The 27,966-nt window shown below is 44.9% G+C and overlaps 1 protein-coding gene across 10 annotated transcripts in view; it reads right to left on the bottom strand.

Moving 5' to 3' along the window:
* Positions 1-27,966, bottom strand: part of HHAT (hedgehog acyltransferase) — a 353,352-nt gene that overhangs the window by 206,636 nt on the left and 118,750 nt on the right. For all 10 annotated transcript variants that reach the window (XM_043485093.1, XM_043485098.1, XM_043485097.1 and 7 more), the window contains one exon: positions 15,745-15,895. In XM_043485093.1, coding sequence (XP_043341028.1) covers positions 15,745-15,895 — 151 coding nt within the window. The remainder of the gene's footprint in view (positions 1-15,744; positions 15,896-27,966) is intronic.

The following is a 27,966-nucleotide window of genomic DNA, read 5'->3' as shown; positions in this document are numbered from 1 at the left end:
AAAATAAAAAAAGCTCCTCATATATACAGTTGACCTTTGAACACTGTGGGGGTAGGGGCTCCGGCCCACTGCAGTAAAAAATGCAAACACGGCTTAGAGTCTGCCCTCCAAATCCATGAATTCAACTGACTGTGGAGAGTGTAATATTTACTATTGATAGTATACTATTTACTACAACTGTAGTATTTACTACTGAAAACCATATATGTACAAACAGACCTCACAGTTCAAGGATCAACTATATATATTACTGGTTCTGTTTCTCTGGAGAATCCTAAATAGTTAACTATCTAACTCAGATAAAATGCATAATAGCTTACAAAGCCCTACCTGACACATATATACATATACATATTTTATAATTGTATGTATGTGCATAATTATATATATATATTCCCATTTGAATGCAGAGTTCCAAAGAATAGCCAGGAGAGATAAGAAAGTCTTCCTCAGCAATCAATGTAAAGAAATAGAGGAAAACAACAGAATGGGAAAGACTAGAGATCTCTTCAAGAAAATCAGAGATACCAAGGGAACATTTCATGCAAAAATGGGCTCAATAAAGGACAGAAATGGTATGGACCTAACAGAAGCAGAAGATATTAAGAAGAGGTGGCAAGAATACACAGAAGAACTGTACAAAAAAGATCTTCATGACCCAGATAATCACAATGGTGTGATCACTCACCTAGAACCAGACATCCTGGAATGTGAAGTCAAGTGGGCCTTAGAAAGCATCACTATGAACAAAGCTAGTGGATGTGATGGAATTCTAGTTGAGCTATTTCAAATCCTGAAAGATGATGCTGTGAAAGTGCTGCACTCAATATGCCAGCAAATTTGGAAAACTCAGCAGGGGCCACAGGACTGGAAAAGGTCCGTTTTCATTCCAATCCCTAAGAAAGGCAATGCCAAAGAATGCTCAGACTACTGCACAATTGCACTCATCTCACACACTAGTAAAGTAATGCTCAAAATTCTCCAAGCCAGGCTTCAGCAATTACATGAACCGTTAGAACTTCCAGATGTTCAAGCTGGTTTTAGAAAAGGCAGAGGAACCAGAGATCAAATGCCAACATCCGCTGGATCATTGAAAAAGCAAGAGAGTTCCAGAAAAACATCTATTTCTGCTTTATTGACTATGCCAAAGCCTTTGACTGTGTGGATCACAATAAACTGTGGAAAATTCTGAAAGAGATGGGAATACCAGACCACCTGACCTGCCTCTTGAGAAACCTGTATGCAGGTCAGGAAGCAACAGTTAGAACTGGACATGGAACAACAGACTGGTTCCAAATAGGAAAAGGAGTACGTCAAGGCTGTATATTGTCACCCTGCTTATTTAACTTATATGCAGAGTACATCATGAGAAACGCTGGTCTGGAAGAAGCACAAGCTGGAATCAAGATTGCCGGGAGAAATATCAATAACCTCAGATATGCAGATGACACCACCCTTATGGCAGAAAGTGAAGAGGAACTGAAAAGCCTCTTGATGAAAGTGAAAGAGGAGAGTGAAAAAGTTGGCTTAAAGCTCAACATTCAGAAAACTAAGATCATGGCATCTGGTCCCATCACCTCATGGGAAATAGATGGGGAGACAGTGGAAACAGTGTCAGAGTTTTTTTTTGGGGGCTCCAAAATCACTGCAGATGGTGACTGCAGCCATGAAATTAAAAGACGCTTACTCCTTGGAAGAAAAGTTATGACCAACCTAAAGTATTATATTAAAAAGCAGAGACATTACTTTGCCAACAAAGGTCCATCTGGTCAAGGCTATGGTTTTTCAGTGGTCATGTATGGATGTGAGAGTTGGACTGTGAAGAAAGCTGAGTGCCGAAAAATTGATGCTTTTGAACTGTGGTGTTGGAGAAGACTCTTGAGAGTCCCTTGGACTGCAAGGAGATGCAACCAGTCCATCCTAAAGGAGATCAGTCCTGGGTGTTCATTGGAAGGACTGATGCTGAAGCTGAAACTCCAATATTTGGCCACCTCATGCAAAGAGTTGACTCATTGGAAAAGACCCTGATGCTGGGAGGGATTGGGGGCAGGAGGAGAAGGGGGTGACAGAGGATGAGATGGCTAGATGGCATCACTGACTGGATGGGCATGAGTTTGAGTAAACTCCGGGAGTTGGTGATGGACAGGGAGGCCTGGCGTGCTGCGATTCATGGGGTCGCAAAGAGTCGGACACGACTGAGTGACTGAACTGAACTGATACACACACACACACACACACACCTGGGAGTGTATGTATATATATGTATGTGCATAATTATATATATATATATACATTTACGCACATACACATATATACGTACACTCCCAGCTGACACTAGCGGTAAAGACCCAACTGCCAATGCAGATTAGACAAAAGAGACACAGGTTTGATCCCTACGTCAGGAAGATCCACTGGAGGAGGGCATGGCAACTCATTCCAGTATTCTTGCCTGGAGAATCCCATTGACAAAGGAGCCTGGCAGGCTAGAATCCATAGGGTCGCACAGAGTTGGACACAACTGAAGCAACTTAGCACACACACACACATCTATATTATTGTTGCTCAGTTGCTAAGCTGTGTCCAACTCTTTGTAACCCCATGGACTACAACACGCCATGTTTCTCCGCCCTTCACTGTCTCCCAGAGTTTGCTCAAACTCACATCCATCAAGTCGGTGATGACATTTTGATTCATCCAGCCCAGCATTTAGCATGATATACTCTGCATATAAGTTAAATTAGCAGGGTGACAATATAGAGCCTTGACATACTCCTTCCCCAACTTGGAACCAGTCCACTGTTCCATGCCTCGTTCTAACTGTTGCTTCTTGACGTGCATACAGGTTTCTCAAGAAGCAGGTAAGGTGGCCATCTCTTGAAGAATTTTCCACAGTTTGTTGTGATCTGCACAGTCAAAGAATTTAGCATAGTTAATGAAGGAGAAGTAGATGTTTTTCTGGAATTTCCTTGCTTTCTCTATGATCCTTTGGCTGTTGGCAATTTGATCTCTGATTCCTCTACCTTTTCTAAATACAGCTTCTATATCTGGAAATCCTTAGTTTACGTACTGTTGAAGCCTAGCTTGAAGGATTTTGAGCATTATCTTGCTAGCATGTGAAATGAACACAGTTTTGCAGTAGTTTGAGCATTCTTTGGCATTGTCCTTCTTTGGGATTGGAATGAAAACTGACCTTTTCCAGTCCTGTGACCATTGCCAACTTTCCCAAATTTTCTGGCATATTGGATGCAGCACTTCAACAGCATCATCTTTTAGGCCTTGAAACAGCTCAGCTGGAATTATATCACCTCCACTAACTTTGTTTGCAGTAATGCTTCCTAAGGCCCACTTGACTTCACACTTCAGGATGTCTGGCTCTAGGTGAATGACCACACCTTTGTGTTATTCAGGTCATTAAGACCTTTTTTGTATAGCTCTTCTGTGTATTCTTGCCAACTCTTCTTAATCTCTTCTGCTTCCGTTAAGTCCTTACCGTTTCTGTCCTTTATTGAGTCCATCTTTGCATGAAATGTTCCCTTGGTATCTCCAATTTTCTTGAAGAGATCTCTAGTCTTTCCCAGTCCGCTGTTTTCCTCTATTTCTTTGCATTTTTCACTTAAAAAGACTTTCTTATCCCTCCTTGCTATTCTTTGGAACTCTGCATTCAGACAGCCTTGGAGGGCAGCAAATAGTCCAACAGAGCCAGAACGTGGAATTGAGGGTGGGACTGTAAGGAGATAAGGGTTCCCTCCCGACTCACACTGAAACCCCTCATATCCAGCCTCCAGCCCCTTTACTCCACTGAAACAAGCTTTCTTGATAAAGTTAGTAATAATCTCCAGTTGAGAAACTCCAAAGGCTTTATCATCCTCAACCTCTCAGAAGTACTGGGCTCTGAGGACCACCTCTTTCTTTCTCAAAACATTCTCTTGTTCTTCTTCGTAAAATATGCTCTCTAGTTTTTCTTTTTCATTTAGCAAGAGAAGTTGACCTTCTCTAGCCAATCCTTTTTATCTCTTTACAGGCTCAAACCTCTTCAGCCAGGCTGAAAGTGCTGAAGTCCTAAAATCTCAGTCCTTGTTTGAATTCTAAACTCCTCCCTGAGCCAACAAGGTCATCCTTGGTCAGAGACGCCACCTAGACCCACCCTCATCTCCAATGACCCCACACATGAGCTGTCTGCAGATCAGACACACATGAGGGAACTGCCAGTTCGCCTACCACAGGGCCTTTGGACATGCCATTCCGTCCTCCTGGAATGCTCTTTCCCCTCCTCCTTAACCTTCAGACCACAGGTCAATCCACATTTCAGCAGAGGAGCTTTCCGTGATGAGAACGAATCCCTCTACACAGGTTCTAAAGAGCACCATGGATCTCCCCTTCACGGCATGTCACAGCACAATTCTCTTCGTTTTTAAATTCACATCCCTTTTCCCCAGTAGACTGTCACACGGCAAGCGCTCAAAATACAGAGAATGAAAGACAGTGGCAGGGGCCAGATCAGGAAGGACTCTGCAAGAACCTGGATTCCTTCCTAAGGCTAAAGGTGATGGTTGCTTCTCCAAGTATAGTCTGTGCACCACACAAGCTCCTTAGGTGCTTGACAAAATTCCGATTCGTGGGCCCTACCCCAGATTACTCAAACAGAATCTAGATGTGACTTCCTATTCTGTCAAGCCCTGTGAATGATACCAATACATACGATCATCGGAGGCCTATTCCTCAGTCCACTAGTAATAGTAATGTGGAATCTGACCACGGTTTAGACCAATTTTCCCAGGGAACATGTACTGAGGGGGGGCAACCTGGAATGCCAGGAGCAATCTTCACTCAAGGCAAAGAAGCAAGAGCCTGTCTTCCCCTCAACTGATAAGTAAAGAAGCTGGTCCTACTTCTCCCAAACCCAGGCCATCGGCAGGACACAATATATTGTACAAAATGGGCAGCGAGGACAGAGAGGAGAAGCAATGCAGGGGCAGCTCTAGGAGGTCCCAGGATGAGAATCTGAGGTTCAGTGACTCAGACCCCCGTGGGCATAATCCTCCCATCCCAGATGATGCCTACTCAACCCCTTTCTTGTCCTCAGAGGCTCCAAATTCAAGCCTTATCCTTTGCTTTCGCACAAACACCACTGACGGTTCACAATGAGTTTCACTCTCCTTCCCACCCACTGCAAGCAAGAGGACAGCCTCTCTAGCCCATTGTCCCAGAAATAATGAAAGCCCTTTCAGCTTTTCTTTTTGGGTTGTGGTGGTGGTGGTGATGGTGGATGACTGGTTTGCTGGTTTTTAGCTTCTAATGAGGAGGAATGAAAGAGCTGTTATCTTTACTCACACCCTCTTTTCTTTTCTGCACAAGACCCAATAAAGAAGCACAAATTCCCTCTTGGATGCTAAAGGTAAGTCATTTGATACAGAAAAGATAGAAATGTTCACACTTTCAAGACATGCTGTGGGTGGCATGCCAAAAAGAACCTCAGGTACCAACACAGGCAATAGATTACATGGGAATAGACAGCATTTTATTAATATAAATGCCATCAGGATGGCCGGTTAGTCATTGGGAATAAATGAAATTGGACCCACACTTCACATGTAAGTCAATTTCCCTTTTATCTTTGAAAGGAGTGGAGAGCATGGGGAAATCACCTTACATCTAGGAAATATCAGATGTTGAGGGTCTACTATGTGCCAAGGTCCAGTGCTGCATGATGAAGAGACTACAGACAGCAGGTTTCTGAGAACCTACAGAACAACGCTTTCAGTAGCTTGGGGATCCCCAAATGAAGGCTTCTTGCATTACACAAAAATAAATAAATGTCAATGGAACTTTCTCCAATTATCACCAGAGGTAGGAACTATACAGGAAAAGAATAAGAGACTTGACCACAAACGTAAAACTGAAATATCAAAATACCTATAAATGTTTCAGAGAAATAGTAGGTTGCACTTTGCATCTAATCCTCAGACCTGAGGTGGGGCAAAAAAGCAACACTAGTTTGCTGAAGAGAGGGTGTGAATTAGAAATAAGATCATGCTGAGGGCCCAGAAGGTTAAAGATCAGCAGATATGGGGCAAGTCTCCATCCTTGTCAGCAAAGAGGACATGACCCAGCCTGACATAAGATAAAGAAACACAGGAGGAGGACAGCCAGCAAGGTGGCCGTGGGCCAGCAGACACAGGAGAAGGGGACAATGCTGGAGAAACAAAAGTCCAGTTTCTATGTGGTCACCAGGTGAAGCCTCCTCTCCACCTCCACTGAGACAGCTGATTCTGGATTGCTGTTTGCAACACGAGGAACGTAACATAAGAGCAGAAGCCCCAGAGACTCCACACCAGTCCCTCAGTCATTTCTCCAGGGTTAAATGGTGGCTTCCTGTCTCCTCTTCCCTTTGGTCCATGGAGGTCAATCCACTGCCCGACTGCCCCCTCATCTCACCCCCTGCAGAGTCCAGGCAGATGGCCTTCTTCAGTCCAGAGAAATGCCATGCCCTCCCACCACAGGGCCATTGGACATGCCGTTCCCTCCTCCTGGAATACTCTTTCCCCTTCTCAACCTTCAGATCTCGGGCCAATCCACATCTCAGCAGAGGAGCTTTTCTGACAAGAACAAATCCCTGTACGCAGGTTCTAAGAGCACCAGGGATCTCCCGCTCACAGCATCTGTCACAATGCAATTCTATTCATCTTTAAATTCACATCCTCGTTCCCATTAGATTGTCACAAGGCAAGTGCTCAAAATACAGAGAATGAGAGCCAGTAGCAGGGGCCAGATCAGGCAGGGCTCTGCAGGAATCTGGAGTCCTTCCCTTCCCAGGGGGTCAGTAAAGAGGCCACCATCATCCTCAGGTACCCCCGAGTCCCAGAACCTGCCACACAAGCCTTTCACTCCAGACCCACCCCAGCTCCATCTCACTGGAGACAGTGAAAAGGTAGTGATCATGGTCACAGACGCTGCAGCCACATGCTCGGGTTCAGATCCCAGCTCCACCACTCACCAGCAGGGTGACTGAAGGGTTTAAGCTGTGTAATTCCATCAGTTTCATCATTTGTGAATGATGGGGATGATAGAACCTACACCATATGCATTTTGTGAGGATTAAATAAATACATAAAGCACTTAGAATTGTGCCTGGGATGATGTATGCACTAAGAGTCTGCTGCTGCAGCTGCCTTCATTGCTATTAATACTATTATTATTACTCTATTACAGGTGACCCTTGAACAATATAGGTTTGAACTGTGTGGGTCCACTTACACTCGATTTCTTTCTGTAGTACATACTGCAGTCCTATGTGGTCCGAGGGTGACTGAATCCAAGGATGCGGAATCACAGAGGGCTAACTATAAATTATACGTGGACTTTCGACCGTCAGGAAGGTCAGTGCCCCAGCCCCTGTACTGTTCAGGGGTCAACTGTATTCGCTGTGAGGGCGTGTTTTCAAAGCACTTCCTTCCCTGTCCCACTTCCACATTCTTCCTCTACCGCAGTAAGCCCCTGCCTCGGAAGAATCCTATCTCCCAAGACAAACAGCTGTCAAACTCCTCTCTCACATCCACGTCTGAATGGAATCTCTTTTCTTCCTATAAGTTTGCAATCTTTCTCCCTCACCTGGTATCAAGAACGTGACACAAGGTCTGATAAAATAACAATAGTAATTAAGTAAGAAAGGCATGCGTCCCTCATCCCTCACACAGAAGATTCACTCTCAGAAAAACTGCAAGCAGACACAATATTTTGACACACCATGTACACACATTTAATGAGAAAAACAGAGGAATCGAGAAGGCAGGGTACAGACAGTGGCCACGGTGTGCGTATGTGCCTGAGCAAGGACATGTCAATGCAGGTGACACAGAGCAAGCATTCTGAATTCAGATCAAACTAACTGAAATTCTGGCTCTTCAGACCCAGTGTCCAAAATTACAGAGAAGCACATATTTCCTGAGTGCTCACTACAAGCTGGATACCCTGGAGGGACCTGGGGACATAATGTGAAACAAAGCAAGATTTGATTATTGCTCTCAAAAGCTCATCGTCTGCTGCAGAGTGAGCAAGTTAAGAGACAACTACTGGTGGGGTATGGCTGCTGCTGTGACAAGCACGGGTGTCTGTCCCCAGAGGTAAGTGTTATAACATCTCCGCTTTCCAGAGAAGGAAGCTAAGGCATGAGGGGTCACTGGGTAACAGGGGACAGAGCCAGGATTCAAATGCAGGCAGCCGGGCTCCACGTCTGGGCTCTGGTGACCGGTGACCAACGAAAGCCTTCCATCTGAAGATGCTCTGGAGTTTCCTGCATCAAAGCACTTCTTACTCTAAAAAGTCTGAGGGTCGCTCAGTAACATGCGGACTGAAAATACTACCCACACAGGAAGAAAATAGAGAGAAGTGCAGAGAAATTGTCTCTGAAGTCAAAATAAATCCAGGAAGTAAAACCTAATGACGGTTCCTAAAATCTGCCTCAAGCTGAGGTCCCCTTCCTGCTTTGATTTACAGAAGTCTGTATTTGGAGAAAAAGGTGAGGGGATTGAAGTATGAATGTAAGAAGAAAGGAAACAAGTCTTCTGAGTCTGTGTAAATGGGACTCAGAAGAGAGAAGGGTGGACTAACAGAGGTACCCAAAGCATGAGGTTGTACAAATGCCCAGCTGTTGTTTAATAGCTCAGTCATGTCTCTTTGTGACCCTGTGGACTGTACCCACTGGGTTCCTCTGTCCATGAAATTCTCCAGGCAAGAATACTGGAGTGGGTTGCCATTTCCTTCTCCAGGGGATCTTCCCCACCCAGGAATCAAACCCACATCTCCTGCATTGACAGGCAGATGCTTTACAACTAAGTCGCCAGAGACTCCTGCAAATGCCCAGTAGTGGAAACTATTTGCAAAGAGAATTCCCGCAAGGGTGAGAGGGAGGTTGCAATGGTCTAGATGTTGAAACCCCACACACTTCCATTTTGAAACCCACACCTTCCATACATTATTACCGCCACCCCACCATCACCATCAACCTCCTCAACCACTCACCCTCCCAGGCCTGTGTTTTCTCGGAAATTAAAAAACAGTGCCACCATTACTCTCGTGTCTGCAATTACAATTCTTAGCTAATATGTTAGTGTCTACGCTGCATGCTTGTGTTCACTGCCTTAGTACATGAACTTACTTAATCCTCGTACTTTCGCAGTGAGACAAGCACTATGGTTTGCCCCACTTTAATACCCCAGAAAATGCAAGCATAAGGAGGTTAAATCACGAGCCCAGCTACATATGGGGAGGGGACTGGGAGTACTTCCGCACCAGGATGCTAGTGGTCTCGTATCCATCCAGTGTGCGGCTAATACACAACTGCAAGGGATCATAGCCATCACCTGGTGAAAGAGTCTGGCTCTCATTTAACAGATGGGGAAACTGAGGCAAAAGTGACTTGATCAAGCTCCCCGCTGAGGGCAGAGCCCGGCTCTTGTCCACCACACTGTGCATCTCTGAATTGTCACATCTCAGGCTCCGAGCTGGACCACAGCCTCTCCCCAGACAGTCCCATTACTGCCCGCTGCTTCCCCAGCCCTGCCCATCTCTCAGGCACCTCTGGCTTTAGTAGATTTTCCAGCACAAAACAGTATGAAGCTATCACCTCCTGAGGATCGACTATACCCCAGGCTTAATCACCCCTCACCTCACTGCTGTGAGGCAAGTGCTATTCTTATCTCCACTTTAAAAACAAAAAGATTCACCTGGAGAATTTTAATTATTTGCCCAAATCACACAGCTAGTACCTGGCATCGCAAGCACTTAGTTACTATGTTACCTTCAAAAACAAAAGTGAGCCCTTATTAACAGCACCTGTTAATAAGCATCTTTTTCTCCTTTATGTTCACACTTCCCCTGCTTTCCACCCAACCATGCTGGTAGATAATGTTTCACAAACTCCATGTTTGCCATCCTGCCCTGCAACCTGAAGTTACACATGATTCAAAGGCAGGACTCAAGCAAAGCCAGTAGTTGGTGTGGCTGGATTTATCATCTATTGCAGGCCTGAACCAACTCTCTATCTGATGCTGATGTGAACTTTCCCTCAGTCGTGTCCGACTCTTTCCGACCCAGTGGACTATACAGTCCATAGAATTCTCCAGGCCAGAATACCGGAGTGGGTAGCCTTTCCCTTCTCCAGGGTATCTTCCCAGCTCAGGAATCAAATCCAGGTCTCCCACATTGCAGGCAGATTCTTTACCAGCTGAGCCACAAGGGAAGCCCAAGAATACTGGAGTGGGTAGCCTGTCCCTTCTTCAGGGGATCTTCCCAACCCAGGAATTGAACCGGGGTCTCCTGCATTGCAGGCACATTCTTTACCAACTGAGCTATCGGGACCTAAATTCTTCTACTGACCCACTGAAAATCCCAACTCAAAGCCCCAGTGAAAAGGGGGTCTCGGGTTCCTGACATTCCAGCTCAAAGATGTCCCCATATATTAAGGCCTAGTAGCCACCAACAGTACCCAGATCCCTCTGGAATAAGTAGTGATGAGTTTCCTGTGAAGACCAGAGAGCATCATCATTCAGGAAATTCAGAGGGCAAGCTGTGAGAAATTCTGGAGATAATTGAAATTGACCTGTAACTCACCAGCCACTATGGGGAATTCTATCACTTTGCACACTTTGCTTCCACAGCTAGAAATCAAATCAGAGGAATACGATCAGATTTCTAATTTGGAACCTCAGACACACAGTATCATCTTTAATGACTTCTGGCAAAAGATGCTCATTACAGACCTCAGCTTACCTAAATTAAAACATGAAGCCCCAAAATTAAGCAGAAAATTCTCAATTTCTCATGTCTGTACAGCCACAGAAAAATCACACAAGTGGGAAAACACAGGCCCCTTAGCCGTTTGTTCTGCCTGCAAATATTTGAGCAAGAATTATACAAGCAGAAGAGCAAATAGGAAAAATATGTGTGTGTGTGTGTGTGTGTGTGTGTGTGTATATATATATATATATAAAATAAATCTGTCAGTCAGGTCCTAAATTTCAGGTTTGAGCCGTCTCAGCAAATAGCAATTTTTCATGATCAATTTGGACTATCATGTCAAGGAACACTATCTCTCAGCTGATGGTCAATTTCATCTCTTGTGTGATGTAGAAATCAGATTCCTCTGCTACAGTAGGCTGCCGGCTTCAAGTCTTCTCTCACCGCTAAGTGGACTGATAGTGCAGTCCATCGGCACGGTGTTCAGATGTGTATGGCTCCTTTCAAGTGGGGGGCTAAAAATCCATCTCTCATCCTCAGCTCTAAACCTCATTCAGTGTGGATTTTCTAGAAGCCTAGGTAGCTATTAAACAATCTCTGGAGATGGTTTTTAAACCTCTTCCCTCCACTTCCCATCCCCATGCCCTTTGAGTCACTGTGTGAGTGGTGGCCACAATGGAGCAGAATAATCTGCATCACCAGCTTACACAGCTGCTTATGACTCAACTCGACTCGAACCTAAACCCAGGAAGGGGATGGAGCAATGCCCAGTCTGCAGCAATGCCTCAGTGATGGCCCAGAGATATTAGATGTAAATCAGTTCAGTTCAGTTCAGTCGCTCAGTCGTGTCCAACTCTTTGCGACCCCATGAATAGCAGCACGCCAGGCCTCCCTGTCCATCACAAACTCCCGGAGTTTACTCAAACTCATACCCATTGAGTCGGTGATGCCATCCAGCCATCTCATCCTCTGTTGCCCCCTTCTCCTCCTGCCCCCAATCCCTCCCAGCATCAGGGTCTTTTCCAATGAGTCAACTCTTTGCATGAGGTGGCCAAAGTACGGGAGTTTCAGCTTCAGCATCAGTCCTTCCAATGAACACCCAGGACTGATCTCCTTCAGGATGGACTGGTTGGATCTCCTTGCACTCCAAGGGACTCTCAAGAGTCTTCTCCAACACCACAGTTCAAAAGCACCAATTTTTCGGTGCTCAGCTTTCTTCACAGTCCAACTCTCATTTCCATACATGACCACTGGAAAAACCATAGCCTTGACCAGACAGACCTTTGTTGGCAAAGTAATGTCTCTGCTTTTTAATATGCTATCTAGGTTGGTCATAACTTTCCTTCCAAGTAGTAAGCGTCTTTTAATTTCATGGCTGCAGTCACCATCTGCAGTGATTTTGGAGCCCAAAAAAATAAAGTCTGACACTGTTTCCACTGTCTCCCCATCTATTTCCCATGAGGTGATGGGATCAGATGCCATGATCTTAGTTTTCTGAATGTTGAGCTTTAAGCCAACTTTTTCACTCTCCTCTTTCACTTTCATCAAGAAGCTTTTCAGTTCCTCTTCACTTTCTGCCATAAGGGTGGTGTCACCTGCATATCTGAGGATATTGATATTTCTCCTGGACATCTTGATTCCAGCTTGTGCTTCCTCCAGCCCAGCATTTCTCATGATGTACTCTGCATATAAGTTGAATAAGCAGGGTGACAATATACAGCCTTGACGTACTCCTTTTCCTATTTGGAACCAGTCTGTTGGTACATGTCCAGTTCTAACTGTTGCTTCCTGACCTGCATACAGGTTTCACAAGGCACAGGTCAGGTGGTCTGGTATTCCCATCTCCTTCAGAATTTTCCATAGTTTATTGTGATTCACACAGTCGAAGGCTTTGGCATAGTCAATAAAGCAGAAATAGATGTTTTTCTGGAACTCTCTTGCTTTTTCAATGATCCAGCGGATATTGGCAATTTGATCTCTAGTTCCTATGCCTTTTCTAAAACCAGCTTGAACATCTGGAAGTTCTTGGTTCACGTATTGCTGAAGCCTGGCTTGGAGAATTTTGAGCATTACTTTACTAGCGTGTGAGATGAGTACAATTGTGCAGTAGTTTGAGCATTCTTTGGGATTGTCTTTCTTAGGGACTGGAATGAAAATTGACCTTTTCCAGTCCTGTGGCTACTGCTGAGTTTTCCAAATTTGCTGGCATGTTGAGTGTAGCACTTTCACAGCATCATCTTTCAGGATTTGAAATAGCTCAACTGGAATTCCATCACATCCACTAGCTTTGTTCATAGTGATGCTTTCTAAGGCCCACTTGACTTCTCATTCCAGGATGTCTGGCTCTAGGTGAGTGATCACACCATTGTGATTATCTGGGTCATGAAGATCTTTTTTGTACAGTTCTTCTGTGTATTCTTGCCACCTCTTCTTAATATCTTCTGCTTCTGTTAGGTCCATACCATTTCTGTCCTTTATCGAACCCATCTTTGCCTGAAATGTTCCCTTGGTAGCTCTAATTTTCTTGAAGAGATCTCTAGTCTTTCCCATTCTGTTGTTTTCCTCTATTTCTTTGCATTGATCGCTGAGGAAGGCTTTCTTATCTCTCCTGGCTCTTCTTTGGAACTCTGCATTCAAATGGGAATATCTTTCCTTTTCTCCTTTGCTTTTCACTTCTCTTCGTTTCACAGCTATTTTTAAGGCCTTTAGATGTAAATAGAAACTACAAATTCAAAATTTTACTTTCCCTTGACGTGTCTTCTTACGGAGAAAAGTCGGAGAAGATGGGGGCCACGGCCACTGTTGGTTATGCGACCAGATCCTGACTATGAACATAGTAAACTAAGGGTGGAGGAAAAAGTACAAAGGAGAATCTATAAGTTTTATTCCTTCTTTTCTCAGTTAAAAACTACTTCTTCTGAGCCTTAACTGTGCACCAAATTCCTCAGAAAGAGTTCATCTCCCTTCCTAAATTCAGCAACTTGATGTGGAATAGTTACTGTATACCAAGAGTGAAGCCCTGAGTGTCTCTAAATACAAGTGGCAAATCAGAAAACCCTTAAGAAGCTAAAGCAAATGTGATGGGGGACATCCACACCCATGCAAGCTGAAAGAAGCCAGGACACACGTTGAGGTCACTCCCAAGAAGGACCGTGTTTGCCATTTCATCACATGCCCTTGTATACAGCTCGCTTCAGAAGCACATCACTCCAGTGAGTCACTCAAGAGAAACTTCACAATTACTCTCCTACCCACAATAACTGAGACGGAGAAGAGCAGGTTTCAACAACTCGGGGTCCACACTGTTCAAGCCCAGTTTCTAACAAGAATGACAAAGGTCTTGGCAGACATGTTTTCTGTGCCTCAGTAGTTTGTACACAACAGAGGATCTTGGACAAAAAATAATTAATTAGCCTAGAGCCATCATGGCTGCCAAGAGTCAAGATTATTTATTATCCCAACCAACAGTGGAGAAGCTCTTGAGGAGAACATGCTTCCCAAGAAATGCTTGAGCACAAGCATTCACATCAAGGAGGCCGAGGAACCTCGCTGGGTGCCCACGAGGGACTCATGACATACCCCCAGGTCATGCTTAAGTCCCACCCATTTATTCAGTAAATAACTTTTATGAACAGGTCAAAATGAATAAAGCCTTCCCATTAGGCTCACCTTCCAAACAAAACCACTTCCTGGCCTCCTGGCTAGAGAGAGCCCTTTTCCTAAATTTGCCATTGCAGCTGGGCAACCTATGATACTCGATGAAGTAATTAAAGACAAATCAGAGCAATTACTTACATTCTCTACAATAACCAGATGGTATTTCCAATCCAAAGAAGCAGACAGCAGCAAAAATAAACTGCATTCATGGAGGCTTAGATCAATTCAGTCCCTGTAATAAATTATGATGGAAAACTAGGATATTGCCTGTTAGCTACCCCCTTTTGCAAGAGCAGCACTAGAGAGAACAGTCCTCACTGGGTTCAGGGGTGAAATGTAAGTCTGGATGAGCCAGAACAATTTTCTGAGCAGGGCCAGGGTGAGGGGCGGGCGGGTGCAAATGGAGGCTTCCAAAGAGCACAATTTAAGTAGATGCTGCCTCCCACAGATGTGCGAGTTCCCACCCTCAGGTTCTTACATTAGGCTTGCAATTGCAAGAGCTAGCCTGCCACTAGTTCCACACTGGAAGCAGTAATAAAACCCAGCGGCAAGCGAGCCCATCTGGAGAGCAACAGCCAGAAACGGCGGGGGGCCGAGGGATCTTTTAGAACAGAGACTCCAGGCCAACTGTGCGTCCATGGGGCTAAATCAAGAAGACCAAGAACACTCAGAAAAAGCACCTGCCTATCCAAAGTGGGTGAGTACAGGAGTAATAGGAGGATAAGAGCTAACGTTTGTAGACACCTACTGTGTGCCAAATGCTTTATATGTGTGTATTAGCTTTTTTAATCTTCAAAACGACTTTTAGAGATAAGTATTATCAGTACCGTTATCATTTTTATTACCATATAAAAGACAAGAAAACTGAAACTCACATTTGAAATATGTTGCTCTGGATCTGAGAGCTAGTAAATGCCTGCCCTGTACTATTAACTAAATCTCTATTTTTTTTTTTTTACGTTTTTGGTATTAAAGAAATAAAATTAAGCCTACTTTTTTAATCTACAGTCCCACATACAAAGATGTCATTTTCAAGAAAAACAGACAGCAGTAAAATCATCAATATATATATTATGTCCCAAGTTAGTAAGAAACTACTTTAGACACAGCCCTTTGTGCATCTTTACACAGACTGGGTGAGAAACTTTATCTCCCAATTTTTAGCCTGACAATACGTTTGAGAGGCTCAGAAAATATGGATTGTCAACCTGTTAGATTAAAAAACCTAAGTGCCAAAGGCGACTTGAGTGAAGGGCAGAGACAGGATGGTGGCTCAGGAGCTTTGAGGCTGGCCAAGCCCCGGCTCCTCCCGCCGGACATCCCCAGAGGACCTTAGCAAACAGAGCCACTGACCTCCACATCCCCGTGAAACTGAACATGGTGCTCACGCAGCGAGGGAGGGGCGGCGGCGTGAGTCCATCCAGGCGCATGAGCAGGGCCGGGACACCAAAGAGCACCAAGTACTTCACGTAGAAGAAGAGCACCTGGGCCAGCGCCAGTCCTCCTGAAAGACAGAGGGGCCCGTTAGACACGGAGACAAGAAGTGGAGCCGTCTCCTGGGAAGGATGCTCGTCCCAGGAAACACACCGCCTGCCCCCGCCTCTCCCACCACTCACTCCCCTTCCTCCTCTCAATGCACACGTTTCACTGTCTCCCACGACGGTTCTGGGCGGTGAGATTTTTGGATTAACAAATATTGAAATCTGCTTTATTATTGTGACAGGCAACAGGACCTCTTAGCAGCTGCGCTTTTACAGACTCTAGCAAAAGGCACACTTTGAAGTCATAAATATGTGTGTTTGTGTGTGTGCATACACACATACATGGCATTAAAAACTATTAGAAAGGAAAAAAAAATCCTTCCCCAGTTCTTTCAAAACCTCACATGAATTCACACCCACTAGGATGGTGAGAAGTCAGATCAACAAGGGTGGCAAAAATATGGAGAAATTGGAACCATCATACACTGTGTGTTGGCAGGAAAGTAAAATGATGCAGCCACTTTAGAAAATATTTGGCAGTTCTTTAAATAATTAAACATACAGTTACCATGCATGCATGCTAAATCGCATCAGTCATGTCCAACTCTTCACGACCCTATGGACGGTAGCCCACCAGGCTCTTCTCTCCATGGATTCTCCAGGCAAGATTACTGGAGTGGGTTGCCATGCTGTCCTCTAGGGGATCTTCCCCACCAAGGGATGGAACCTGCATCTCTTACATCTCCTGGATTGGCAGGGGGGATCTTTACCACTAGCACTGCCTAGGAAGCCCACAGTTAACATATGACACGGCATTCCACTCTTCGGTATACACCCAAGAGAAATGAAAACAGATGTCTACACAGCAACTTGCACCCAAATGTTCACAGTAGCATAATTCACAACAGCCCAAATGTTGGACAACCCAAATGTCCACTGATGGACAAATGGATAAATAAAACCTAGTACGTCATACAGGAGAATATAATTCAGTCATTTAAAAAAAAATGAAGATTCACACTGCAACATGAATGTTGAAATCATGCTAAGTGAGCCACAAAAGACCACATATTCCATGTATGATTCCATTCCTATGAAACTCCAGAAGAGGAAAAGAAAAACAGAAATAGAGACAGAAAGGTGATTACTGGTTCCATAGCCCTGAGGGGCTAGGAAATGAGATTATGGGTGGTGGTAGCTAAACAGTAGGGTTTCCTTTTATTTTGCTGTACCCGTCTTAGATGCGGCAGGTGGGATCTGTAGTTGCAGCATGCCAACTCTTAATTTCAGCACGTGGGATCTAGGTCCCTGACCGGGGCCTCTTGCATTGGGAGCTCGGAGTCTTAGCCACTGGACCACCAGAGAAGTCCTTAGGGCTTATTTTTGAGGTGATGAAAATGTTCTAAAAATTATGGTGATGTTAGTTGCCATATCACAGATGGACAGTATATCCACGATATACTAAAAGCCAATGAGTTGTACACCTTGAATGGATGAACTGTAATGATATGTGAACTATATCACAATAAAGCTACTTAAAAAAAAAAAAAAAAAGATGAGGGCCCCAAGCTGCAAGAACCAACGTCTTCCTGGCCAGAATCATGTCTTTCTGGAGGGAAAGGAACGCCGAGTGTGGGCACAGGGTGAGATCCGAGGTGGAGACACACGCTCTGCTCCCACGGGCATCCACCTGCCCCTCTGAGAGCAGGACCTACGTCTCCAGCTGGAGCTCAGGATGCTCCCCTGATTGACGCATCCTTGTGGGCTTCTGAGCTGCCCTTTCCTCCTCACCCTGGGAGGAGGGTGGGAACCTGAGCTATCGGTCTCTGGGGAACCGTCAACCTGGGCAAGCTGCTGGCCTCAGCAGCAGGGTGAGGAGGTGAAGCCAGGAGAAAAACAAGGACAAAGAGCCCGAGGAAACCCTGGAGTTAGATGGCCTGTGGCCACGTGCTGTCCAGCCTCCAAACCCACCTTCCCCAGCATGCAGGGAAATGATGCAGGCCAGCACTAATGACGGGGCTGATCGGCTTATCCGCGGGATAACCTGAAGGAAATAACTAAGCCTTAAAGAAGTATTAGCAGGAGATACTACTGCCTGGTGCTTTTGATGTTACATGGCAATCACTGCCATGAAATGTGTGGCTGTAAATAGTGACTCTGGGCCAGAAGAAAATACATAAGCCATTTTCTAAATATACAGTGTGCGTGCCTGCATGCTAAGTCACTTCAGTCGTATCCAACTCTTTGCAACCCTATGGACTGTAGCCCACCCGGCTCCTCTCTCCATGGGATTTCACAAGCAAGAATGATGGAGTGCAGTCTCTTCCCGACCCAGAGATTGAACCCGTGTCTCTTATGCCTCCTGCACAGGCAAGTGGGTTCTTCTCAGCAGTGCCACCTGGGAAGCCCAAATAAACAGTTTGAGCAAAGGTAAACAGCAGTTCAAATCCAAGAGCTACATGTCCTGCAAGGAGAAAACCCCAGGAATCACCACGTGTCAGTCACACTCAGGAGTTGTCAAAAACGTTCTTTTTTGGAAACCAGACTATGGTCTTATTTGTTGCAAGAGCTGCTATAAAATGGTAGCTTTCTTGGAAGTGTGATAAGAGATAAGAAAAAAGCTGGTGTGTGTATGTGTGTCTGTGAATATGTGTGTGAGTGTGTGTGTGTACACAAGAAGTGGGAGATGTGTGTTAACACCATCTTAAAAGCATTTAGGCGGGGGTGGGGGGCGGTGGGGTGGGTTACCACAGGAATATACTGAATGGTGAAAAAATCAGTTCCACTGTCTAGTATGGCAGTGAGGGAAACTATAAAATATTCCAGTATGAACCCCCAGGCTCTAGTCAGAAAAATCCCAGAGCCACCAACAGGCAGGACACATAAGTAAGAAAAACTAATTGAAAGGCACAAAGCTTCCAGAGCTGACAACAATCAGCCTGAAGAACTGAAGATATCAAAGGACCTATGGAAGACTGTATCTACTGAAGCGCGGGGAGGTTAAGGCCACCCAGGGGTCTTTTATAGATGAAGCATCAGACGTTTCTTTTCCTTGTTAACAGGGTGCAAGATCGGGGAGAATGGGCTTCTCCTTGTCTCAGATACTGCCTTTAATTTGACATTATTTTTGTACAATTGTTATACATGAAGCAGATGAATTACAATCCATAGCTGAATCTACATTTTTATGGATCACCATTTGCAAACAATCTTCAACATTTGTTGGTACTTTCATATGGAACCGGGCTATGAGGAAAAGGTTAATTTTGTACAGATGTTTAAAAGCATTCTATGGCTAGATCTAACAGAAGATAAGATTACTGGGGACTTTTTCCTCAATACAGATGGAAAGCATAAGAAATCACATATTTATCAATATGCAACAAGTGCCCTATTTATCTGATATTGATTATTTTTTACGGATTAAGATACAAAAGGCTTATTTTTTTTCCTTGACATTTAAGTAACTGGTTCATAAGCTCATAGAAAAAGAAATGTTTGTAGTGGTTGTAAAAGCATTATGACTGTAATTTCTGTATTGTTTAGTCTTTCAGGAAAAAAATGTGTTTATACCCATAACAATTCTGCTTCCTTGCTATTGATTTGCATCATCCTATGAAAGATGCACGGCTCACTCTTCTTTCCCCTTGACCTAAAGATTAGTCTTTCCTGTGTAAGACTTGGTCTAAGGTTTCGGGGTTAACCCTAAGAGTTAGCAATCTCCCACTAGGCATATGATATGTTAGAAGGCAACATAAGGAAGACAAATGTCATATGATATTCCTTATATGTGGAATCTCATCAGTTGTGTCAGACTCTCTGCGACCCCATGGATGGTAGCCTGCCAGGTTCCTCTGTCCATGGAACTCTCCAGGCAAGAATACTGGAGTGGGTAGCCATTCCCTTCTCCAGGGGATCTTCCCAACCCACGGATTGAACCTGGTCTCCTGCACTGCAGGCATATTCTTTACTGTCTGAGCCACCAGCGAAGCCCCCAAAATGGTACAAATAAACTTGTTTACAAAACTGAAACAGAATCACAGATATAAAAAACAAAAGCATGGTTACCCAGGAGGACAGGAGATAGGGATAAATTGGGAGATAGGCATTGTCACATACACACTGCTATAAAAAATAGATAACAAACAGGGGCCTACTGCATAGCACAGGGAAATCTACTCAATACGCTGTCAGGATCTATACAGGAAAAGAATAAAAAAAGAGTGGGCATACGTGTATGTACAGTTCACTTTGCTATATACCTGAAACTAACACAACATTGTAAATCAACCACACTCCAATAAAAATGTTTAAAGAAACAATGCAACTGACTGTGCTCTGATGAAAAGTTATTTGACATACATAAATTGAACTCACTTTTGTTATATTCAAAAATGCAAAATTTAGCTATTTTAAAATACTTTAAAATATTTTTTGCTGAGTTTATATTTAAAAGACCCCTCATTACCAGGGGTTAAGATTAGTTTCTGCCTAACCTAACACCTTTCTCTCAAAAAAGTTATAGATGAGTTCATATGCTATGCTCATTCATTCAACAAGCATGTCCCAAGCACCTGACAGATGAATCACTAGTTACATGTCATAAAAAGCAGCCTGGAGGTCATATCATGTGGAGAACCCAGGCTTCAGGAGACTCACAGGTCAGTTTCATTATGGTCCCGTTTATCCTTCCCTTTAGTATTTTCTTCTCCCTTTCTTCCCTATTCCTCCTTCTGTTGGAACAATTCCATTTATCCTTCAGATCCCAGTTCAAATATAAGTTATTCTTCATAACTTCTCCGTTTCAAGCAGAATCAATAACTTATGCATTAATTTAGTATATAGTTGCTGAGCACCAACCACTTACCAGATACTGAGCAATACAGTGTTGAATAAAGAAATGAGGTCCCTGATTTATAGAGTCAGTTAAACGTGACAGCAAAGAATGTAAATCAGAAGAAGGGTTAAAGAAAAAACCCACACCTCTACAACAGTCGACAATCTGAACACAATGGATTAGACACATTTCTTAGAACATTTAACAACTATTCCTTGTGCCAAGTAAGGCTGTAGATGCTTGGTACACATTATTCAGTGGATATTCCAGCCTTCATGGGGCTTCCACCCTCACAGGAGTCAACGAAAAGCAGACATGAAAATAAGCAAATCCTATTTGAACACTAAGAAAGCATGGCAGAATGTATTCTCCAACAGTGGCCGCAACGGTATTTTCTCTCCCACGTGCCCTTCTATGAGGTAATCTTTCCACTCCCCCATCAAAAGTAAATCTGGGCAGATCCTAGGACCCAGAGAGACAGAAAAAGTGACGTTGTTCTAATTCCAAGTGCAGGCTGCCATTGGCCTAGTGGCTTCTGCTTCCTGCCCCTTGGAACACTCACTGCTGGATCCAGTTGCCAGGCTGTGAGCTACCTGAGCCACGTAGACAGGCCACGTGAAGATGCTCTGGAGGACAACACCAGCTGAGCTCCCCGCCAAGTCAGCCTCAACTGCAATGGAGTGAGGAACCACCTTGGATGTCCCGCCCAGAACCTTCAGATGCCTGAAGCATCAGCTGACACCTGGCAGCAACTACAGGAGAAGAGAGAACCCAGGCAAGAACCACCGAACCAAGTTCCGTCAACCCCCAGAACAGTGAGAGAGGAAATCACTGTTTTCAACCAAATTTGAGCATGGTTTGTGATTCAGCAACAGCCAACTGAGACAGAAGGTGACAAATGCAATGGAAAAAGAAAAAACAGTGTTGAACAGGATAAGGAAACTCGGAATTCAGATGTGGCATGGTGTTGCTTTTGTTTAAAGGGGACTCAGGGTGGTCCTCACCAAAAAGAGGATATTTGCGCAAAAACTTGAAGAAGGTGAGGGGGTGAGTCATGCAGCCCCCTGTTCTCTCCAGGCTCGAACCAAACTTTGTTCTCATGGGCTGTGCTGCCCTCATGGACTGTAGCCTGCCAGGCGCTTCTGTCCATGGAATCCTCCAGGCAGCAATACTAGACTGGGTAGCCATTCCCTTTTCCAGAGGATCTTCCCAACCCAGGGATCAAACCCAAGTCTCCTGCATGGCAGGCAGATTCTCTACCATCTGAGCCACCAGGGAAGCCAAGAATACTGGAGTGGGTAGCCTTTCCCTTCTCCAGGGGATCTTTCTGACCCAGGGATCGAACCCAGGTCTCCTGCATTGCAGGCAGATTCTCTACCATCTGCGCCAACTGGGACGCCCCATATAATTATCACACCAGACCACAACTGTACCCATCCTGCGAGGCCACAAGCTTCTCAAGGTCAGGAATTATATCTTATTCCTGTTGTATTCAGCACCTAATTAACATCGGGCCTTCCCTTATGGCTCAGCTGGTAAAGAATCTACCTGCAATGTGGGAGACCTGGGTTCGATCCCTGGGTTGGGAAGATCCCCTGGAGAAGGGAAAGGCTCCTCACTCTAGTATTCTGGCCTGGAAAATTCCATGGACTGTATAGTACTTGGGGTTGCAAAGAGTCGGACACCACTGAGTGACTTTCATTCACTTTCACTTTGGGGGCTTCTCTGATAGCTCAGTTGGTAAAGAATCCACCTACAATGCAGGGGACCCCGGATTGATTCCTGGGTTGGGAAGATTCGCTGGAGAAGCGAAAAAGCTACCCACTCCAGTATTCTGGCCTGGAGAACCCCCTGGACTCTATAGTCCATGGGGTTGCAAAGAGTCAGACAGGACTGAGTGACTTTCACTTTCATTTTTGCTTCCCTGGTGACTCAGTCAGTAAAGAATCTGCCTGCCATGCAGGAGACCCAGGTTCAATCCCTGGGTCAGGAAGATCCCCTGGAGAAGGAAATGGCAACCCACTTCAGTATTCTTGCCTGGAGAACCCCATGGACAGAGAAGCCTGGCGGGATATAGTCCATGGGGTTGCAAAGAGTCGGACATGACTTAGGAACTAAACCACCACTATAACAATGCTTAATAAATGTTTCCGTGTGAAGTAACTAAATTGATAATTCACCCTGTCGTATGAAAACTCCTTGTTATCAGAGTTTTTCTGGGAGGTAGACTGATATTCTAAAACCTTTCCTGTATTCTGAGGATTAAGTCACTACTGAAATTCAGACCTGCCACTGAGTCAAAGAATCCTGTGATGGGAATTTCTTGGTGGTTCAGTGGTTAAGACTCCATGCTTTCACTGCCAAGGGCCCAGGTTCAATCCCTGGTCAAGAAACTAAGATCCCATAAGCTGCATGGCAAGGCCAAAAATGAAAAAACAAAGTTATTTTTTAAAAAAATAAAGAATCTTTCACAGGCATGGGATCCCCCAGCATTAAGAACAAAGCTGGGAAGGGGAGAAAGAAAGAGAAGCCCTAGCTCCCTGCTTGTGACTGCCTCAAAGTGACTGTGTGGTGAATTCTACCACCCATGGGCCACCTCCAACTGGAAGGGCCTCAAATTCAACCTGTCCAGAAGAGAATGAGGGGGGCTTCCCTGGCGGCTCAGTGGTAAGGAATCCGCCTGTCAGAGCAGGAGACACGGGTTCAGTCCCTGGTCCAGGAAAATCTCACATGCCACATGGCAACTAAGTCTGTGGCCACAACTATTGAGCCTGAGCTCCCGAGCCTGGGAGACACAACTACTGAAGTCTGTGTGCCTAGATCCTGTGTCCTGCAGCAAGAGAAGCCACGGCAACGAGAAGCCCGTGCACCACAGCCAGAGAGTGGCCCCCACTGGCCACAACTAGAGAAACCCCATGCAGCAGCAAAGATCCAGCACAGCCAAACAGTAATTAATAAACAGTGAAATCAGGAGTTTCTTTTTTAATTCACACCAAAAGAGAATGAGGTTTTCTCTCCCTCAAAACTAGAAAGAAGGCAGACTTTTGAGATACGAAGAGATTAACTCTACAAAGAGTTCTAGGAGAAGGAGACTGAGACAACGCCCCAAACGTGGTGGTTCTCCGGTGATCAGCCCTCCCTCCACTGACACCCTACCTACCCAGCCATCCGCACTCTCTCTGAATGCGATACGACCTCACCAAAATCTGAATTTATACAAAGCAGCTGGTGACTGTCTCCCCTGTGGGTTTCCCCCCTTCTTCTCAGTTCTGGTCCTCAAACAAGAGGCTGAAGAATCTCATCTTGGGGCGGGGGCGGGTGTGAAGGGAAAATGAGCCAGGCCCAACTCACTTTTCCTCCTGGAACTACTCATTTTACCCTGTTGCACCCTTTACTTTCTCTTTGCTCATAGTCATTCCTCTGCCTAGAAGTCCTCCTCTCTCAATTTTGTCTGCAGAAACTGTAACCCTCAAGGACTCACCTAATGCTGTTATTTCACAAAGTTTTCCTAGCCAAAGCTTCAGCCAAAATAGCCACATGCATTCTTGCAAGTTCATAGCATGGGGCAGCTTTCTGTCTGGTCACTGTAAGCTCCAAGGGGCAGGGCCCACAGCTGTCCTCTCTGCCTCCAGCTGCTTAGTCCCAAGCAGTGCCTGGCACAGCGTGGACAGGATCAGTGGCTATTGGCTGAGTGAAGGAATGGACTGAAAAAATACATGCACTTTCATGTATGTTATCCCACTGCTACTTTTACTCAACCCTGGGTCATAAGTACTACTCCCGTATGTCAGATTAAAACAACAAACATTTATAAGTATGACCTCCTCAAGTATCAGGGGTCATCAACACTGGATCTTAAAACCCAGGTCTCTTATTTCCAAAATCAATGACCTCTCCCATTCCAAAGGCCATGCTTCCAGAGTAAACTCTATTCATCTTTATTATAAGCATGTAAGTTTTTCTTCCTGTAATATATAAGATGATTTTATATAAATCCTTACATTTTAAAAAGTTATTTCATTTAAATATTTCATAATTTCTAGTTATGAAATAATTCAGTTCAGTTCAGTCACTCAGTTGTGTCCGACTCTTTGCAACCCCATGAGCTGCAGCATGCCAGGCCTCCCTGTCCATCACCAACTCCTGGAGCCTACCCAAACTCATGTCCATTGAGTCGGTGATGCCATCCAACCATCTCATCCTCTGCCGTCCCCTTTTCCTCCCGCTCTCTATCTTTCCCAGCATCAGGGTCTTTTCAAATGAGTCAACTCTTTGCATCAGACCAGGATGCATCTCTTTGCATCCAAAGTATTGGAGTTTCAGCTTCAACAACAGTCCTTCCAATGAACACCCAGGACTGATCTCCTATAGGATGGACTGGTTGGATCTCCTTGCAGTCCAAGGGACTCTCAAGAGTCTTCTCCAACACCATAGTTCAAAAGGATCAATTCATTGGCGCTCGGCTTTCATTATAGTCCAACTCTCACATCCATACATGACTACTGGAAAAACCATAGCCTTGACATGAAATTATTATCTATCTAATAATAGTTATGGAATTATTATCTATCTAGTATCCTATCACCTGTAGCATACATGAGGAAGCGGCATTAACACATGCATTGCATGTTACCTTCTGGGCATTTCTGAACTTGCTCATACTGTCTCCGAGCAGACCAGATGCTCAAAGCCCATCCCCACATGGCTGAACATGGGGACCTTTAAGTAGCAGGTACTCAATACAGAATCACGTATCCACCGAATGTCGCTAAGTGTTGGAAGTTCTTCCTGGGGTAAACAAAAGGGTCTCGGTGGTACTAGATCCCCCTTTGAATTGCTAGATCTCTTACAGATCTGAAGAATAGTTTAGCATCTGCCTAGTGAAAAGCCTTCACAAACCAGAGAATGGATCAAGTCATGTCTCATGCCATGGTTTGCCAAGGATTGGAGAGAGATGCCCTTTGGCTCTGCTGGCCATCTTTGCCTGTCTGAGACTTGTCCTTGGGATGCCCACCATCGGTCAAAGGCACGGGCTTCGGCTTCACTCCCTTTCAGGCGGCATGTGGTCTCGCACCGTCATATGGTCGTGCCCATCCCAAACAGCTTGTGCCACCCTGACCCACCACTCCCACCTGTCCTGGGTCCCGCGTCAGTCCATGCCCTGACCTCCCCCCTAGACCTTTTCTGCTCCAAAGCCAGTGACTGCAGTCATTTTCATCTTGCCCACCTCTAACCTATTCTAAATTTTGTGATCTATTCTATGAACAACTATTCTGTGAACTATTCTGCTCAGATTAGAAGGCCTAGATATTTTATAAATGTTTCTTCTCGCATAAAGTTCTTTATAAGAATGTTTCAAGCCCACAGTGAACAATACTGTATTTTACACTCAAAAATGGGTAAGAGTGTAGATCTCATGCTAAGTGTTCTTACCACAATAATAAAAACAGAACCTTTCATATATGAAAGCTGGGTTAAGTATTAGAAGTACAAAGATAAAGTCAACCAGAATACAGACCAGGAACCACAACATAGAGGAAGTAGAATCATACAAAATTGTGAGATTTTTCCCTCTGCGCTGGGAATATTGGGAGGAAGGGAAGCTCATGTGCTGGGAAGATCAACTCTGTGGTGACCCAAGGATGAAAGAGCAGATAAAACCAAGGAAGGTCGTGGAATGTAGGAACGGAAAAACCAGACCCTTATCGTCCTTCCCTCCCCCACGTTGTAACTATTAACAGATTTCAGGTTCTCCTGAGCAGTATAACCTGTCTCCCCTCCTACCCCGTAGATATAAGAAATTTGCCTTACGCTTCCCCCTCCTCCCATTCAGTATACGCGCCTCATCCAAACAACAAATGACCCATAAGACCCCTATCCCACTCCTTGTACCCTGGGTATAAAAGTGGACTAAGGACCCCTGTTCAAACATCGGTTCTCCCTTGAGCTGGCCCACTGTTCTAGCAGCATCTCCCACTCTAATAAACTTTATTTCCCTCTCATTCTGTCTCCTCTCTGGAAATTCTTTTCCAACCCATGCCCAGACCATGACAAACACCAGTGGTCAGAATTACTGTGATGTTCACAGGTCCCTGCAGAGACACTGAAGAAAAGATAGCTATTGCCAATTTCATAGAGCATAAGTGTACAGCCCAGGGAACTTTCTCCAACTGAACACATCCTGTAGCCCAGGACCTCTGAGAAACATAATATTACTGGCGTCTGCGAAGCCTCTTCTCCCAACTGTCACGTCACTCTTTCGAGGACAACTACTGTCCTGGCTTCTCATAGTATCCACTGGTTCTGCCTGCTTTTGTCTTTTATGTCAATAGAATCCCTCAGCATGTAGTCAAAAAAACAAAAAAAAAAAGATCACTATTGCCTTGCAGTGGTTCTATAATGTTCTTTGTCAGGGGGATGGATTGGGGCTGAGAAACCAAGTCAGTAAACGTGACTGATGGGGAAGGGCATGAGATAACAAAACTGAGGAATTGCTACCAGGCGCTCCAGAAGAGCAAGCACTCAGGTCAAGAGGGAAAGAACAGCGTGCGGGTGAGAGACGCCGACAGTGCTCAGGAGTCCCACCCAGCCTGCCGAGGCCAAGGAGAGAAGGAAATTCCGATTATTCCTGGTCACCGAGCTCTAGGAATAAATGACTACAGCTAATCCTGTAGTTCCAACCTAAACCTAAGGATTACAGATTGAACCTGTAGCCCCCACTAGGTAGGCGCCAGTGTCTCATCTACTGGGCTCAATGGATAACTGACCTGCTACAGGAGAAACCAGTTAGAACCCAGTAATGAGTTCTAAAGAGTCAGACTCGACTGAGCAACTGAACTGAACTGAACGAGTTCAGACTTCACCCACGAAACCAGGCCACCCACACCCAGCAACTGACCCTCCGAAGCTCAAAAAGGAGGGTAGTCCCAAAGCATCTCTCCCAAGAGCAGTTCACAGAATCCTGCTTCTTAGAAATGCAAACACTGAGCATTCAGTGCAAGTAATGCCAAACCAAGGAGCTTGGAGGAGGCAAGAAAGCAGTTAGTCAAGGAGGCTAGAGGAGCGGTTATCAAAGTGCCCAAACCCTCAAAAGGAGATGAGCCAAACGAGAGAGTGACAAATGAAGCAAGTACACACTCAAGTCATTCAAGAGTCATCTTGAAGATGGAACATTCTGGCCACACAATTTCTTTCTGAGCAACATACAGGCCAGGCTATAGTCTTCAGGTGGGTCTCCTTCCAGGAGGGGGAGCAGCC

This window comes from Cervus canadensis, chromosome 13, assembly GCF_019320065.1.
Source record: "Cervus canadensis isolate Bull #8, Minnesota chromosome 13, ASM1932006v1, whole genome shotgun sequence".
In the NCBI taxonomy this organism is placed as follows: domain Eukaryota; kingdom Metazoa; phylum Chordata; class Mammalia; order Artiodactyla; family Cervidae; genus Cervus; species Cervus canadensis.
This window is presented reverse-complemented; position numbering and strand designations above follow the sequence as displayed.